Source organism: Temnothorax nylanderi, unplaced genomic scaffold (assembly GCF_030848795.1).
Source record: "Temnothorax nylanderi isolate EJ_2023f unplaced genomic scaffold, tnyl_v1.0 TNYL_tig0037_pilon, whole genome shotgun sequence".
Classification (NCBI taxonomy): Eukaryota; Metazoa; Arthropoda; class Insecta; order Hymenoptera; family Formicidae; genus Temnothorax; species Temnothorax nylanderi.
The window spans coordinates 192,873-210,729 of NW_027249099.1; the positions used below are offsets into that span (position 1 = coordinate 192,873).

At 43.5% G+C, this 17,857-nt stretch overlaps 2 protein-coding genes and 1 pseudogene across 3 annotated transcripts in view; 2 read left to right on the top strand and 1 right to left on the bottom strand.

Annotated features, from left to right (window-relative positions):
• The first annotated feature begins 2 nt into the window (after positions 1–2).
• Positions 3–810, top strand: LOC139771191 (uncharacterized; annotated as a pseudogene).
• Positions 811–829: 19 nt separating this feature from the next.
• Snx27 (sorting nexin 27) lies at positions 830–12,209 on the bottom strand. 2 transcript variants are annotated; one of them, XM_071703807.1, is made up of 7 exons: positions 11,807–12,209; positions 6,538–6,675; positions 5,828–6,052; positions 5,309–5,619; positions 4,981–5,219; positions 4,620–4,901; positions 830–4,514 (listed from the first exon to the last, which is right to left on the bottom strand). In XM_071703807.1, the coding sequence occupies exons 1-7, from the start codon at positions 12,154–12,156 to the stop codon at positions 4,446–4,448; spliced, it is 1,614 nt and encodes a 537-aa protein (XP_071559908.1). In that variant the 5' UTR covers positions 12,157–12,209; the 3' UTR covers positions 830–4,445. The 2 variants fall into 2 exon arrangements, with proteins under 2 accessions (XP_071559908.1, XP_071559909.1); XM_071703808.1 differs by lacking the exon at positions 11,807–12,209 and adding an exon at positions 6,765–7,312.
• Positions 12,210–16,267: 4,058 nt separating this feature from the next.
• Positions 16,268–17,857, top strand: part of LOC139771218 (uncharacterized) — a 66,013-nt gene continuing 64,423 nt past the window's right edge. Inside the window, exon 1 of the mRNA XM_071703832.1 lies at positions 16,268–16,994. Within this exon, the coding sequence (XP_071559933.1) occupies positions 16,934–16,994 (61 nt within the window). The 5' untranslated portion in view covers positions 16,268–16,933. The remainder of the gene's footprint in view (positions 16,995–17,857) is intronic.

The following is a 17,857-nucleotide window of genomic DNA, read 5'->3' on the forward strand; positions in this document are numbered from 1 at the left end:
TTCTCTACAAAGGAGTTCCACCTTCCGGAGCAGGTGGTCTTAAACTGATCTGTCGTTCCGTATATCGGCGGCCACTTAGCGATATCTTCTTAGACCGCCTTGCATGTATCGGTATCGCGTATACGAGGTCGCGTGCACACGCGAGAGCCTGCATACAGCCAGTTACAAAGGTATATTACGTAGAATGTGTACATCCACTTTGTACACTGGTGATCGCGAACACGGTAATCTTGCGTAGCCGCGAGTACACGACTCGCTTCGAGCTTGTTTGTGCTTACATACTTTACGATCGGGGACTTTAAACCGAGATAGTATTGCAGTAATTATAATGGGGAACATCGTGCGTTATCCTTCTCCGCTGGGCAGCGCGGCCGCATTCCGCTGGGATATTTCCAACGCGAGTTTGTAATCCCTCCGCATGCGGCATTCGTGAACTGGTGCCTGTATATGTAAGCCTATTGTCAATTTGCTCGCGAATCAAGATTGTTTGGTTTTAAGTCTGGAAACGCGGCGAATTAATGAGGAAAAGGTGGTCTCATTGAAAATTCTCTATTTTGCGAAAATTTTCAAGATTCCACCTGGACGGTCCTCATTTTCAGGACAAATATGTTTTGCGGCACTGGGAAAGCTGTCGCATTATTTCATCTCGATATTGTTTGCTTGCGTGTATGCGAATTCGCTTCACGTTATCAGATACATTTCAGATTACGCGTTACGTAACAACAATTGTATTGCACAGATTGCGTTTATCGCGTTATTTTATCTATAATGCGTAATTATAATAATAATGGGCGCAGGACACTCCATTAAAAAAAGACACAAACCAGAGTTCTATTACTTCTGCTTTTTATTATACGCTTCTCAATAAGATGGCTCATAAAGAAATTGAATAATAGCTCTCTCGCTAATTCGAAATACTAGTTTTACAGCAAACGTTTCGCGAAACTGATGTTACACGGTAAATTGGAGCATTTGTTATTACGTACTATGATTATACAGAATATTTTAATTAACGCCTAAAGAGTTAACCGTAATGATATGGTCTTTTAATAACAATAATTAAAAATTATACTATCTAATTCGTCATTCTGCGTTTGACAGGCTCGTTAGCACGCTAATTAACGAGATTAACAAACGGTTGAACAAATCGATTGATTTCCTAGTGAGAGACATTTCGCAAAAAAAAAAACGACAAACACAAAATAAACAAAATCTTTTATCAAACAGCTTGAAATGAAAGACAATTTTCGACACATTCGTTCGACCTACGACACTAAGACTGTCGTAAGGCAATGACCGAATTGTAATAAAAATACTGCCAGATAAAGATAATTTTACAAAACTGTACAAAATATCATTAATCCGACTATCTTCAGATCTTTCGCATCAGAAGTCTCAAATTTAACCTGGACGTATCTCTGCGCTCACCCTGCACTGATTTTCTCAAAAAATACTCGCTACCAATAAACTCTACCAATTAACCACCCAGTTTCTTTATAAATATATTATTGCCATTCTCCAAATACGTGGCTGCTCCGGTGCCACAGACATTCTTTTCCGATCTAAAAATTATTCGTTCGACTACTTCATCCTTCATCGGGCAACGAAACCACTAAAGGTCTCGACGCGTTACTTCGAGAGAATCCTTCTGCTGCCGGTAATATAATAACCAATGAGACCTTCGGGTTTCTCGTATTTCAGTGATATCGGGTCCGATCAGGCAGATCAGATCGTGCGGAAGTATCATTAGACACATTGAACAGAATTACATCACGAATTTTGTCGTTCGTAAATTCTAAATTAAATGTTAAGTGATAACCCGAAGGTTTAATTCAGTTCATTTATTACCGTTTATAATAACATTTCCGGACGCACGTACATTGCTAACTACAATTCATAGATCACTTTGCATAATTTTCTCACAAAACCTTTCTCTCCCTCTCTCTCTCTCTCTCTCTCTCTCTCACTATCTATCTATCGACAAAACAATAGAAACCATTATTGTAACCGTCTTGTTCGCTCGACTGGATATCTAGGTGCACGCGCGAATATATCACATCGTATATCGATCGTCTTGTATGTGTGTTCACTCGGATACTCGCGCGTTCGATTATAATTACGCTATATTATGCTCTATATTTCTATTATCATTAACAGTATCATAACTATGCTCTCTCGCGAGCATATATATATATATTTTTTTATTTTTCTCTCTCACCATTCGGATTTTACATTGCCACATACATTTCCCATTCGTCGCACGCGCTCGATACTCCATGAATAAAGTTTAAAAACGTTAACGGTAATAATATATCTATCTTTTTATTTATTATCTGCTGAAACTGCTCGCGGTTAAGTAAGCGACGTGTTTAGAACGAGTGAATTTTAAGCGCTACGAGAAGGCAGGATGCGTACGTAGGAACGGAAAAAAAAAGAAAGAAGGAAAAGAAGAAGAGAGAGAAAACGAACGTCAGATCATATGAGCATAATGTGCAAGAGAGAACTAAGCTCCGGATGCTCGCTTTCTACCGTGGATATATCTACTATGCCGAACGCGTATTACGGCCTTTTGCAAAATCCCGCAACGCGCAGAGTAGTGCTAAACGTTATCTTTATAGGTTTCTTACTTGCTGTTTATTATCAGTATCTCTTTTAACATTATTAATGAGTATTATTTTTCTCCTTCCTATAAGGTAATAGAGGAAACCGTTACCACGCGACCTCATTACATTATTGTTCCGAGTTTTTAACGCCTCTTCCTCCTTCGCTAAATCCCGTTCACGCTTACATAATCGAGAGATGAGCATAGACGCCGCATTTTCTATTGTACAGTATCTTTATAAATTCATTAAAGGGGGGAGTAGCCCGAGATAAAGTTTCTCAATCGCGAGAACGTCGATTTAAAAATAGTCCTCGACTCTTATTACGATCCTTCGATTCACTTTTGCGATTCACGCGCAATTCGCAGTTTTGCGTAATAATCAGATCGTTTTGTTTTTAGCGCTACGCGAGACACCCAGTTATTAATCTTGCGGAGCAAGTCATTATCGATCTTATCAAAACGCATACACACACACACACACACACATATATACAACTGAGTTTCTTCTCAAAAAGTATATATTTGTAATATTAATATGTACAGTTTGCTCTACTTTTTATTGACGCTAATACTCTATACATACTAATGAATTAACAAAACGTTTAGAGGACTGATCGATATTTTACATATCGATTACAGGACACGTGGTACCAGCCGTAGCCACGCGTGTGTTAGGAATCCGTTTGTTACGCAGGATAGTTTAAAAAGAAAAAAGAAAAATAAGAATTCGTTCCTGCTTATAATGAAGTCATCGATGAATATGATATGTATCTATTTCATCTTTTCTCCCGGACTCTCGCAGTCTTCTGGCTTCTAATCTTACAAACTCTCGATCGCAAAAAATATGAATGAAACTTACCGCAGCGATAAATTGAACGCGCTGCCGATACTATTGAGATCCGTTACAAACGTGCGAAAAAGCGGTGGCTCTCGTTTTAAAATATCCTGCGTAACGAATTGACAAATTATTATTGATTTATAAAATATTGCACATTAGAAAATGCACAGGGTACCGCGTTTCTGTCGTGAACGCACGATCGATAAGCAGATCCAACGAAAGAGAGTTTCGGGTCTATTAGGCGAGCGAGAGAAGGAACGTTTTACGTAAGACGATCGATTTTCTCGCCGGAAAACGAGTTGCGTGCTGTATACATATAATAATTCATAGGCCGGAAGGATAGGTGGTTTCTAGGCGGACGCGACCGTATCCGCGTGGTATAATAATAGTCTACGACAGTCTACGTATATCTGTACACTAATGTAATTCTCTTATATATCATCGCGTGAGTGATTTTGTTCATCGTAACAGAAGGAGAAACGGCACGTGTTTCATCGACGAAACAAAAGTCCCAGCTATATTCGATATACGTAAAAACCAGATTTATTTTTTTGCGCGCTGACTCGAGCTGCCGTCAAGGTTCTCTCACCAGGTCATGGACGCGAGCATGGCATACAATATAAATCCGGGTTTAAATTAATACATCACATTTCGTTTTTCGATCAGATTACTCGCGAGCGCCGCGATAATCCGTCGAATTGTTGTTTCACTGGTTTGAAGCATTTGTTTCACCGGGATCTATCTACATTCGCGTATGCGCGTTTGACTCGTTTCGACGATAACGGTGGGCGAACGCTTTCTCGGTGCGCAGTATCGATAATGCACGGCCAAGCCGGAAAGATGGAAAATTTGATATGCTACAGGTGCTACGCTAACTCGGTACCGTTTTTTCTAAAGACAGCCCTAATCCTAGTAAGAAAAAATTTCGACTACGGAGAGACGAGATATCCCGTGAAAGGATCCTCAACGTTACACACCGGATACGTCTTAGCGTCGTACGTTACGTCATTCCCCTGGGTCGTCCCACTTCGCTTCCTCGGCTATTCGATCGAAGCAATCCGAGAGGAACGTATACTGTAAGCACAACATTAGGGTAATTGATCGAGCGGCGGGCTTGCATGAGATTATACGCATGTCGCAGTTGCGAGTCGGTTCGCGAAAGAATCGGCGAGTACTTACATAGGGGGTGAAGACCTTAAGCCAACGGGGTGGACGATTATCCTGGCGCGTGTATTGAAAGCAGAACGCCATCCCGTCCTCGTCCACCTCCCACCGGGCAATGGTGCTCCATTGGAACTCGACTACCTGCGACTCCAGGGTACCGTCCTCCTTCGCGGCGTGCAACTTGAAGGTCGCCATGCCCACCGCCGGCACCACGTGGCCCTCCTTCCTCGAGTCGCACGCGCAATGCGGAAACACGATGTCGCCGTATCCGCTGAGCTCCCTCGCTAATTTCAGATACTGGGCAGACACAAGATCTCGCGTAAACGCAACGATAAACGCGCGGTCGGAGATCGATTTGCCTTCATTCAGTACGAACCTCGTGCTTTCTCGACGCATCCTGCAGAGCTTTCAACTGATACAATCGTTCTCCCGCGGTGATGTGACCCCTGTTCACTTCGTCGATCGTCTGCCAAAATATCCAAGTCAATGCCTGCTCGCTCAGAGACCTATTTATATTGAAGAGCCACCTCCTTATCGCTAGACACGTCGCGCTGGCGGTCGAATAATTCTGAATGTACAAAGTATGCGGATGTTCGTGAGGTTGCAGCTTTCTCTCTGCAACACAATGGCAGTGTTAAGTCGCAGATAAGCTCGGTAAATTTATTCAGAATTTGCAACAAGTGACGAACGATTCTGACGCGTACCGAAATTGTACTCGACGATCTCGAACAGGTAAAAGTACTTTGCGGTTTCCGCATCCAAGCCGACTCGGCAGCAAACCGCGTCGTAGACGTCTTTCACCGACGCCGCCTTGGGCACGGTGACGGTGACGACTTCGCGATCAGGTAGCAGAACCTTGAGATCAACCGCCGGACCCTGATCACCGTCCTCCTCCAGTCGATCCGTCAGAAATTCCTGCATGGCATCGCTCTCCGCTATCACGCGCACCGCGCAAACCTTCTCCAAATACTGCTCCAGACCGCGTCTCCTCGCGTCAAGCTGCTGCTCGCTCAATCTGCAACGAAGGAATTCTTATTCTCCGAGATATGGGCAAATGATGTATCTCGTTTTTCGCGAAGAGAAACTTGTAAAACGCGAGTAAGTATTTTAAGATCTGTAACGGTCGATTATAAGGCGCGCCACGATGCTGAATGGACTCATTCATTCCGCGGTTAGACGCGATCTACGCGCAACGTGGGAAATTATAAGCGTGAGGACATTACTGGAATGGCCATTTTCCCGGTAACTTCGGGAAATTGAAGCCTATGAACTCCTTCTTCAGCGCCATATGCAACGCCGCGAATTCCCGATATCGGCGCGAGCACAAGTGCCTGCCGGCCATGTGGACGTTGAAGACTACGAAGCGCTCGTGTTTCCTCTCGCGGACGTGATAATCCGGCACGCTGATGGGCAGAGATCGCTTCTCGCTGTAGTCCACCGATGCGTAGCTAAACAAAAATATGATACGCACTTAATACTTGTACGTTGATGCGCGCACGCGTGTGTGTATGCTTTAATCGATCAATCTAGATAGATTGTGAGATCGCCAGTTATTAGAATCATCAAGGTTGCTATTATTTCAAACGTCTTATCGGCGGGATAATCGCAACGATACCAGCAATATTGTCGAAAAATATGTCAAGCTGATAAATCGCAAAGTTTCTCATCTCACACCAAAATAGCGTGACGTTGAACGCTGTTAAATACTAAAGGATGAAATTTAAACCAATCCCTTGAGTTATATAACATTTTGTTGTTTTTAACTATCATGTGTGTCGAAACTTATTTTTTTAACACTAAACAGTATTATTTTAACTTCACTGGTTTAGTTAAATTAACATTGTTTTAAATTAACGATATATTGAGTAGGAGCAATGGCGATATATAGGAATTAGTTAAAAATTAAGACAGTTCGAATTTAACAGTGTATTACCTCAGATCCTCGCAGGGCTCCAGTCTCTCCGCTTCCTGCGGCGTCACGGAGATGACGGTCAGAGTGAGGACATCACCGCCCGACTTGATCAGATCAACCACCTGCTTGTGAGTGGCGCCTTCGACGTTGACGTTGTTCCTGCAAATAGATGCTGTCATTATTATCCCCCTCACGTCTCTCTCGCCACCGATACACCGTAATACGCGCGATTCACAACTTGAACCGACCTCAATTGCGAGTGCGGCGCACCGGGGGAATTCCACCGCCTGCGATTCTCGATCCACTCGCATTGGAGCGCGGTCATGTAACACGTCAACATATTTCACGCCAAGTGCCACGCTCTTATCGGCGCTCTATCGGCGCTATTGCGTGCTAATCACGAGCTAAACCGCGTCGTAGGGTTCACGGGGCACGATCGAGAGATTCGCGGATGAACGACGATCTGCGGGGCGATTTTTGCAATTCCGCACGGCGCATATCCGATCTTCGACGACCCTCCGCGACGAAAGGAGCAACAGGCGGGCCTTCGACGAGGTCGCGATCCGGTCCAGTCTCTCTCCCGCGCGTTGTCGGCTCTCGACCGCGAAAGTCTCAGCCAGTCGAAAGGGAATAGGTATACCCGGTAATCGGCCTTTTTAGCACGAGTTTCGAATTCCGACCGGTGAAAGGACCGTCGCGATTGGTCCGCACACGGAGGCACGGCTCTCCCCGGAGGTCGTCGAATGTCGCCGTCGCGGATTTCGCACGTATGCGTGCGAGGAAAGACGCGTCGCACACTTTATACATTTTCGCTATCGCGTTGTACCGGGTGGGATCCGTTGCAAGACGTTATCTGGACCTCCGGTCCTCGTCGATCGCCCCGCTTATCGCGTCTTACACGCATTGCCTGATTCAATAAAATTTTGAAACGTACAAATTTTGACATATTTTTGTACGTGATATGATTTAATCGCTACGTATATTAAATACTTTCGGGAGAGCGACTTTCTCGAATTTGATCGCAGCTCGAGGTTGTCGTACTTGAGGAATTACGTGAGGTAACGATCAGCATCAGGTATATGAATACCGATGAACCTGCGAAATATAAGTTTCTTCTCAGTAGCGCGCGTATTAAAGCGCCGAACGTGATACCGAAAAATATAATATTTTTTCGCCGGCTGACGAAATTAGATCGGGCGATCGGTCAATAATACGACACTACGCGTATGCTAATCTGCTAGAAGATAATACGCTCTGGTGGGCGAGTGTGTGGTGCTCTCGCGAGCACACAGACGCGCGGTATTTATAAGCATTCGAGTGCGTGTTGTTGTCTGACGATAAATTTCTTCGCGCATCACTTCCTTTCTCCGCGAGCGGATTACAAATGCACCGTGACCGTGGTGGCTATCCGAAATTCATTCGCGAAGCACGGGCCGGGCCCGCTAATTGCGGCCCGACCGAGATAATAAAGCGTGGAAGACGTAATTATTCGCGCCTAAGTTAATGGGACCCCCCTCCCTAATGGGGAGCTTAATGATTGACGCAATTCCGAATGAATGACTGTTCGCTTTATCGGATGCATGCAGCGAGAGAGCGGCACCTTTTATGCAATATTCACTTATCGTCGCTCGTTAAAACGAGAGTCATCGTCAAATCTTCGAGTCCAGCGATCTCAGTTAACGCTATGATGTATCCATTGTTTAATTTATAACTTTAGATTGGGACAGTTGTTCTTATTGCCGAGTATTATTTCCTCGATGATCAAGAAGCACATTTCCAGCGGAGAAGCTGCGTAATGCAACGCAGTGAAACAACTTTTGTGGAAACCATACGAGGAGTAAGCCTTTTAAGGACATTAACATGAGAAGGTAACGTAAAAGAAGTCATATAGAATATGCATAGCTAACGAGGAAGCACGTAGCCTGCGGTTAATATTAAAACTCTTATGCAAGCGACGTTATGCCCGTATCAGACTACGGGTTGGGATTGAGATTGGATTGAAATTAGACCAATCAGAGCAAAGTTTACTAAACTTGAGATCAGTTTTCTCTGTTCTGATTGATTAAATTTCAATCCAATCTCAATCCCAATCCGTAGTCTGATACGGGCTTTTGGGAACGTAAAACCGAAATATATGAAATGTACAAATTATATAAAAAATATGAAAAATATAAAATAATGAAATGAAGATCAAAAGAACATTGGCCGAAGTTTCGGAACGTGCCATTCAATTTAAAAAATTCTTTAAGCTCGTTGCGAGCAGCAAAAGCCGGCCGTGGTAGACGACAGAAGCCGCAAAATTGGACGAGTGAAAGCGAGAGTCCCAATCACTTTACGATGATATACGGTGATTAACGGGAAGAGAAGAGAATATAATGGAGAGAGAATCGGCGAGACGTTCACCAATTTGTCTCCCTCAGGCGTCGGTGAGTCGTCGCCGAGAGCCGCGGGGGGGGGGGGGGGGGGAGAGAATCTCCTTTCGATTTTGAGGAGGATGAGAAACGACATTGCTGAAATTGCTGGGTCCCTCGCAAGACAGCACGCGTCCTTGAACCGCGCGGAGTTTATGGGAACCCTGGACCTCTGCGAGAGGATCGTAAACAGATTCCATCTCCGCCGATCTGCGCCGTGATAAACAAACGAGCTTATTGTCGCGACTATTATAAGTGCGAGACTCTCGATACGTCAGTAGTATCAGGCCGGTATATCGACGTTCCTCTCACAATTTCTTTAATCGTAAGTCGATTCCGTTGTTATCGAAATAAAGATACGGCGCGCGCAGCCCTTTTAGTCTGAGTGGCCATCGGGAGATTTGCGTCATACCTAAAACAAGCACATTTCTCGAGATTGATATGGTGTATCATCGATTTTCTGCGTATAGCTTTATCTTCGCGTTCACCTGTGTAGCGCCGTAGCAATCAAATCTACCAAATATGGGCCACTGCGAGATGTACGTACGTGTACAACATGAAATAAAACTCCATGCAAATAAGTTGGTCCGGGATAAAGCGGTAATGTTTTAAGCAAATTAGCATTTAATTAAACGGAACACGGTTACCGGGCACACAGGCTAATGATCGGGTATGCAAATTCAATGGCGCTAACGACCCCGCCGACGGAAAGTGTAAAATGCACCTAGCGAGTTTAGACAGTTTCGGTTAACAGTTAATTCGCGACGATAAAGATGTTCGCACGTCGCGTTTATCATAATTAAGCGTCGCGATCTTTTCGACGTTAAAGCGAGCCGAGGGAATAAACTCCGAAGCATGCGTGTCTATTTATTATTTGTCGGATTAAACCGAGGATAAACTGGTGGGATGAGACTCGAGGGTATACCTCGCGTATTTCTCTTCCCCCCTGGAAGGATCGGTTCACCGGTGATAGCCAACCGGTTAACGAATAGCGAGAAATTCGTTGAAATAATCGGTTAACCAGTCTCTACGACCGGGAACCGGTCTGAAGCTCGCGGGCACGACAGATTTTGCAACTGTCGCGTTTGTTAGGCTTCGCGAACGAGACGTCAAACAGATTGAACGTATTTCGTCACGCATCGTGCACGTTTGTATTTATCGTTCTTACATCAGAATTTGCAAAGCGGATATACGCTCACGTGTATGTGTACCGGTCCGCTCGGATTCTATCGCCGCCAGTTAGCGCGATTAGTCTTCTCCAATGATTATCCCGTCGAAAAGTTGTACGCGCAACGTGTAATCTGTATCTTTGCGACGCCCCTGTATTTTCTGATAAGCCCCACGATAAAGAGAAAATTTCGACCATTCGCCGATATTCCTAACGCGCGATAAAATTCTTAACGCCAGTTAGTCAGCCTAGTTTTACTTTAAAAGAAAAAGATAAGGAAGATAATTTACGTTGTTAACTTAAGCGAGGTTGCTGGTATCGGGCCCCACAGGATTTCCAAGTATATCAGAAGATTATCTAAATCTGCCTTTCCGTGTGCGATGGTCAGAGCTGTAATCCTTGAGGAGCCATATATGATACCAGGCTAGTTGCCAAGCGAGTTGATCCTCGATGAATATGCATACGGTTAGAGAACGTTTAATGTATCCCCATGAAGTACCTTAGACCCGAACTGTCGACTGTACGTAGCTTTTAGCATTGGTCGCGTGAGCGAAACATCGAAATCCCGATTGTCAAGTGGGAAAACAAAGATCCAGAACATCCAGATCCATTCCTAATCGTGTTTCATAAGTTGAAAGACATTTAGATATCCTTACAAGGATAACGCGTGGATCGCAGACGCATTTATTGAGACTTTCGAAAGGAAAATGTTTAAACTGTGCACAATATTAACAGCTGTTTGCAATTTGTTTGCAAATCTCAAGTTCTCTTCATATTTAAGCTTGACTACAAATTATAATTATTATTGAGAATCACTAATCCTTTATAGACTCTTAGAATATTAAAGTTCTATTAAGTTTTATTCTTCTTAATACACATTTCCTTTTCCTTTTCTTTTTAGAACCAGTTAATTATTAGGGTTATAAATAAAATTAAAGTAACGTAATTTTTTCTTGAAAAGGAAGAAATATTATGCGTCGTAAAAGATAATAAATTACCTTTAGAGGCATTAAATAGCATCTATAAAATATCAGAATTAAGTTATCATTTCTGTCGTTGAGTCTATCGAAACATTTCTGTGCTCGATATGAAAAACTTGCATCTCGGATTACGTTATTCTCCTTGCGAAGAAAAATCTGCCAGGTATCTAACATTCGTTTCTTCTTATTGTCACCATATGCGACGACAAGCACAAATACGGTGCTGTACAGATCAAAGCAGGCACGAATTTCATAAATATCAACTATAAAACTAACAGTTGAATCTTCAACAGTAATTTCTAATAACTCGTAATAGACTGCAAGAAGACTTTGGCTTGATTTCGGATATTGGAGCGCGTTGATCTGTACATCCTTATATCCTGCATCATCCAATTTGCAAGTTTTTCATTTGACAGCCTCAGAATTCGTAGTACACCTTGGTACTCGCGAGTAAATATATCTCCAACATCCCGTCTCTACTCCGAGTACTCCGAAACGCGCCAGACCAACGCGTCTCTTTACTGCAGACGCGCCTCGCGTTTGATTCCTCGGGGTTCCAGTTGTGAATCGCTCCAGTTCGAATTTCAGCGCAATTTGACGCAGAACCGGAGCAGCGTCGCGTTTTCGGTCAGGGCGGTTCACGTCGGAATTGCTTCTGATGGTGTGTTCACCGAGAGGCGAGCGCGGGTCGGGAACGCGGGTCGGGGAAGGGACCCGATCCCTTTACTCACACTTCCAGGATACGGTCGCCCTTGCGGACGCCGGCCTTCTCGGCGGCGCCCCGCGGTAGCACCGCGCTGACGTGCTGCAGCGGCGCGTACAATTCGCCGTTGATGCTCCGCAACTGTCCACCCTCGCTGACCTGGCCGCGTACGTTGAACCCGAAGCCCGTCTCCGTTTTGTAGATGGTCACGCACCGCGGCCCCTGGCCGACCGGGTCCTTGTCCGGCCCGGCGGCCGGCGGATGCTGCGGCACGCGCGCGTTGTTGTTCACCATTGTCACGGCCGCCGCTACGTTCCTCGCACTGCCGTCCTGATTCACGGCTGGCAAGCGGTGCACCTCCGACTCGCAGTCCGCCATGTTGCACTCTGGCCGCCCATTCACGACGGCTGCTACCACAGGCTGCTACCATACGCTATCATCGCTCTCGTTGTCACTTGGACCTAGGGACGGCTAGGGATGATAGTCGAAGTGGAAAGGGTATCGATGTTGGCGGCGAGGCGTCGAAGCCGGTATCGATGCCGAGGCGAAAAGCGCCTGGTGAACGATATTCGAATCGCGAGCGGAACGTCGATATTTGCGGCTATCGATTCTAGAGACGTTTCACGCAAAAGTTATAATGATTTAAAGGAAAAAAAGAAGAAGCATAAATTAAAGCGTAAAGTAACGTTTATTTAATTTCCTTGGATTGTCGCAAGGAACAATGGACGTGATCTTTGATTTTTTAAGTAACAGGTCTTAGTGACGAATCTGCTAAAATAACGAGGTCTCTCGATATTCAAAGAGAAGCAGAAATAATTTTGCTTCTAATAAAAAGCGGAGGAAATCATAATCTTCCAGTAGTTGATTGGAATTCTTTTACTCTTCAATGGAAAGAAAATTTCTCGAATTTTTTCGATTTTCCCAACAATATCGCAACGGTCCTGAGCAGGTGAGCCTAGGTGTCGTCACTTATACGGAGCCGTTGCGAGACCTTTAACCGGCGGCGTGCCGCCTTTCATCTTTTGCGGTCATTGATCTTCGCTGCCTCTGTCGGTAGCGCAGCTGAAACCGACAGAGGGAGTCTGGTTGTTGCGGACAGTAATCACTGCTGGTTGCTGAAGATCAAGAACGTGCTGCCATCAGCTTCGGTGTCTCTCACTTGCGAATAATCCGTCGAACGGAAAACTAATTTTTTTATTTTTCGACTCTGTGTTACATTTATGAACAGAGTAGAAATATGACAGTAAAATATTAATGGTGAATAACGTTTTCATTTTTTAAAAGCAAGATATACGCACGTTAAAAATGCTTCTGCAATCGTGCTTTGATCTCTTATTTATTGACGATAAAATATTTTCTTATTTGAGATTTACTTTATTTTTTTTCTCTGGATATAAAGTACCAATAATAGATCTCGAACAGTGGATTATTAACGGATTATTGATAAATTATATTGCCCGACTTTCACTGATCAAAGAATCACTCTCCGCCGCTGTGTATTATTTAGAGACGCCGATATTCCGGTGAAGTTATACATCACGACCTACAAAGTAAAAAGCGAATTTTGCTCTTTTGAACTGACTTGATGAGATCTTTTATATATGTTACTCGGTTGTCTCAAATACCTGTTTACGAGCTAAATAACGTATCAGCAATTTCACAACGTGTGTTTAAACAATATAAATATTCCGCAGAACAATGCGAAGCTTACAAACCGTGAGAGGTGCCTTAATTAATTTCGATCGTACGCGTGCGTCCACAAAATTCAATTCCCACTACAAAAACGTGTACATAAGTGAATTTTATACATAAATGAAGGATTTAACCCTGCATTTGTATGCATAAACGTTGCTTTTTTATTTGCAGTCATTTATAATTACCTAGCGAGTTACGAAAGAGAATTGTCGCGCGACGCACGTTTGACGCTTTAAAGACGACATGTCCTTATTTGGTGCAATACTTAACGTACATATACGCGACCTATTAAAATATTATAAAGAAGTATTTTAAAGAATCTTGTTTATAAAGATTCTAGTATTTTCTACTTTGGCAATCGTATGTATAAAATTACAGCCGCTGTATTTCTGCATTAAAACTTGCTTAAAAATAAAAGCCACTCCTTTTTATATTTTTCAGTCCGCGATTGTCTATCCTTGTTTATCGCCTACTTAACATTTTATCTATAGATGCACAGTACACCATTAACCGTCGCCCGCTATCTAGAGTTAATATTAATTAGTAATTAAGGGAGAACTAGCTTTTACCGCTGTTTTAGTGTCGCAGCATTAGGGAGGTAACTCGGAGATAAGCCAAATCGCTCGTAAAATTTTAAAACTGGAAAATTTTTGATGGAACAGTCAAAACGATATTAATGACACTGCAGTATTATATTTTTTACGATGGAACGTTATACGTTCGTGTATGCAATCGAAATAACGTGATATGCCATGCAGAAGTAATATGAGCGTTTGCACTTTTGAAAAATAATTCGCTTTTATTCTCTGCGTATATAAATAATATATATACAAATGTAATAAAAATTATATACATCTATTGTTTAAGTATATTTTTTGCAGCTTAGAAAATTATCACTTCTCTCCAAAATTAATAATAAGATTTAATAAATTAATATTGTTGACACAATATTTTGTTCACATAAACTTTTTACTTTTTATTCATACAAATCTTCCATATAGATATTCTCTTATTCAAAAATTTTTTATTCTTCTCACAAATATATTATACTGTATTTGAATAAAAATCCAATCTCTCTTTCTTGTCATTTCCGTTATACTTGTCATTCTCCATTTCCGTTTTTTTCAAGACTCAAAACCTGCCGAATTTCGATAGGGACGGTTGAATCTGGAAAACAACGAGAGATAGAGAGCGGGGGTGAAAGAGAGAGAGAGAGAGAGACAGAAAGACGGGAGAAGGGGTGCGAATTCGCGCAGAGGCAACTGACTGGCCTTTCACCTGCAGGAAATCCTATGATTGATGCCACATGGCACTATGTTGCTGCCGCATTATATGCACGCGCACACATTGTATACACTGCCCGATAACTACGGGGCGAATACATACTGCAATAACTCGATATATGTAAACCGTCGTACGCGCTGCGGTGCGTGATGGGGAACGCGAAACGCGTTTACAGCTTCAGTTGAAGGACAGCGGACGAGATGCGTCCTCTCGTACAGAAGAATATAATTTACCCAGGAAGTCGTTTCCATAGTTTTTCCCCCGCCGACCTTAATTATTTCGCGCCGTAGTTTGTATTTATGGCGTCGTGTAAATTCTGTTTCGGGCAAACATTTCTCGGAGTAGACCTCTTTGAAAGCGGAAAGTTGAGTGTTTTTTCGAGACGAGTGTTTCTCTTAATTAAAAAATTTTTATCGTACTTCAATGAATACATTTTCTAATTGTGTATCGACTTGCTACGAGCTTTATTGTTCCCGCGATGAAGGTAACAATGAGTTATTTCATTAAAACTCTTGTCCAGAGGCAAGTTAACGGTGATCAACATGATGACTGTCTCGATAAATCGCGACAGAATATTGATCGATACAATGTCAAACTTTTATTATTTTATTTATATACGAGTATCTTTGTTGAAAGATATATACCTATTCTCTGACTTATAAATTTTTGGACCTTTTACGCGTTTTGACAGTTCTAATATCTACCAACCATTTATTATACACTAAATCTAGTCCGAGGTCGTTATTTTTAAAATTGAGGTAGAAGTCGAGTTTTAGAGAAAGGGGATTTTATATATATTATTTTCTTTTATATATCTTTTATATTATATTACTTTTCTCATTTAATGTCTCTGTTTATTTTGAAGAGATAAACAACGGAAAGAATATTAAACTTTAAATTTATTGTAAGACAAATTCAAATTTAATTTGCACCGCATACGCATTCAGCGCGTTGCCAGTTTCTTGGACTAAAGCCTGACTAAAGTCCTATAAATCCCAAAGCATTATATTGCTAAACTTTAAATGGGTTTTTCTCAAAAAGTTGATTTTCCTCATAAGCCGGATTTCTTCGGTGAGAATAACGCTTCCACTGATTACTGAAAAAATAAAGCGATTCGATTAAACACTTCATCCTTTCAGCACTATAAAACCGCTGCAAGTTGGAATAAACGTAGAGCGCTGCTACGAAAGGAATTCTCGCATCCGAATCGAAGTCGAACACCGATCCGAATGTTTCAGGAGTCAAGTGACAGTGACGATACATCAGAAAACGACGGTGTTACGTTGCTCCTCGCCGTGAAGTTGAGGAGTTTCTGTGAATGTGGCAAAGACTGATCGCGCGACACGCGTCGCGTCGCGTCGGGGCTGACTCTCCTGACCTGAGGGTCCATCCGCTTCGCCGGGGGTCCGCGAGCGCGTTCTCCAGTTCCCTCGCATCGGCGTCGGCGGATCCGCTGCATCCGGAGCACGCCCACGGGCGCACACGTGACGCAGGATGTACCCCGCGCGACGACGCGCGGTCCGGCGCGGAACGGCGCGGCGCGCCGCCACTGCTGCAGAGCGGCCGTAACGTAGAGAAAGTCAGTCCGATGTTGGCGCCGCAACAGACGTACCGGTGGTAGGACGCGTCTCCCTGTAAAAAAGCCACCCTTCCGCCCCCACTTGCCTCACCCACCGGAATCGGGGGTACCACCCGCGACCGCGCGCTCGCTGTCGATTAATATCGCGCGGGGGCACCGAAAGAGGGGGGCAAAAAAAAAGAGCAAAGGCGAGGAGAGCGCGGATGTGCCGCGCCGATTGTTCACGCGAGGGCAACATTGTTGAGGAATATCTTGGAAGAGGAAGAGGAAAATCGTTCGCGTCCCAGATCCGTATCCAGTGGGGGATCGAGACCGATCCTCGGTGCTAATCGAGGGTGTGGACCACGTATCCGCGGGATTACCAGTGATCAACGAGCGGGTCGCGGTGCACGCAGTGCCTTTTTCCTTTCGTCCTTCGTTTTTCGCGCGCGGGTTCACCGTCTTCGCTGTCTTTCGGTCCCGCCCCTTCCGGTTGGCGCCGTCAGTCCGACGTCCGGTCTCCGCGTGGACGCTCTAAAGTGGCTGAGTGACTCTTCGTCCCTGCCGTGGGTGGCTCTTATCCTCGTCCCGTTCTCTCGCTGAGATCCCGGCTGCAGCATGCTTTCGTCCTCGAGGGCTTTCCCGCCGATTCTCGCCGTGGCGCTCGTCATCTGCATCGGTGAGTGTTGCGTCAGAATAAAAAATCGTTTCGTTTTTAAAGAAGCGAGATATAATCCACGGGGAAATCAATTTCGACGAAGATTCCCGCGGAATTAACGTTACAACAATACCATGCGCGGGTTGATTTGCGGGTTTGAAAATGTGCTAGGGTGTGCTGCGTTTATGAAGTTTGGGGGGCGGAGGGGTGCCCGAAACTGCGTGCTGTGAATCTCTTCAGGAATCGTGATGCATATGCAATGTATTTATTAGATACCAGTGGGAAACGCCATGAAGAATCAGATTTATTTTCGGATTGTTGACGCAAGTCGTTGATGTCTTAAAATGTTCAACAGCTTTCCGGTACCAACGGTTTAGTAGAATTGCAAGCAGTAAAAACAATAATATTGTCGAGAATAACGTCAAGTTTGTACCTCTTGTTGTTACATGTTAACTGTTCGATAAAATAAAAGACATTATATCAATAGCAACTAATCGTCATTTCGCAGAGTTATCAAGATTGCTTAATTAAAAGTCGGCAAGTGTACAATTAACGCGATTTTACGTATCGCACGTTACATGCACATATTTCGTTCGCCAGATATTCTTACGTTCGACACGCACATTTAATTACTTGCAGTTTAGTCATACTATACGGTTTTTTATGTAAGTGCAATAAGTTTTTATGTAAGTGCAATTACGCAATTGAGAGATCGATTTTTTAGAAGATTAATTATCGCGAAAGATATAAAAACGTCATAAGGACTGTCTCGCGAATAAATTTAGTTGCCTCCAATCCAGATGAGAAGATTCTTCTTTTCTCCTCTTTTCTATTTAATTAATAATGGAAGACTGTTTTTTAGTTAATGACACAATCGGAACACG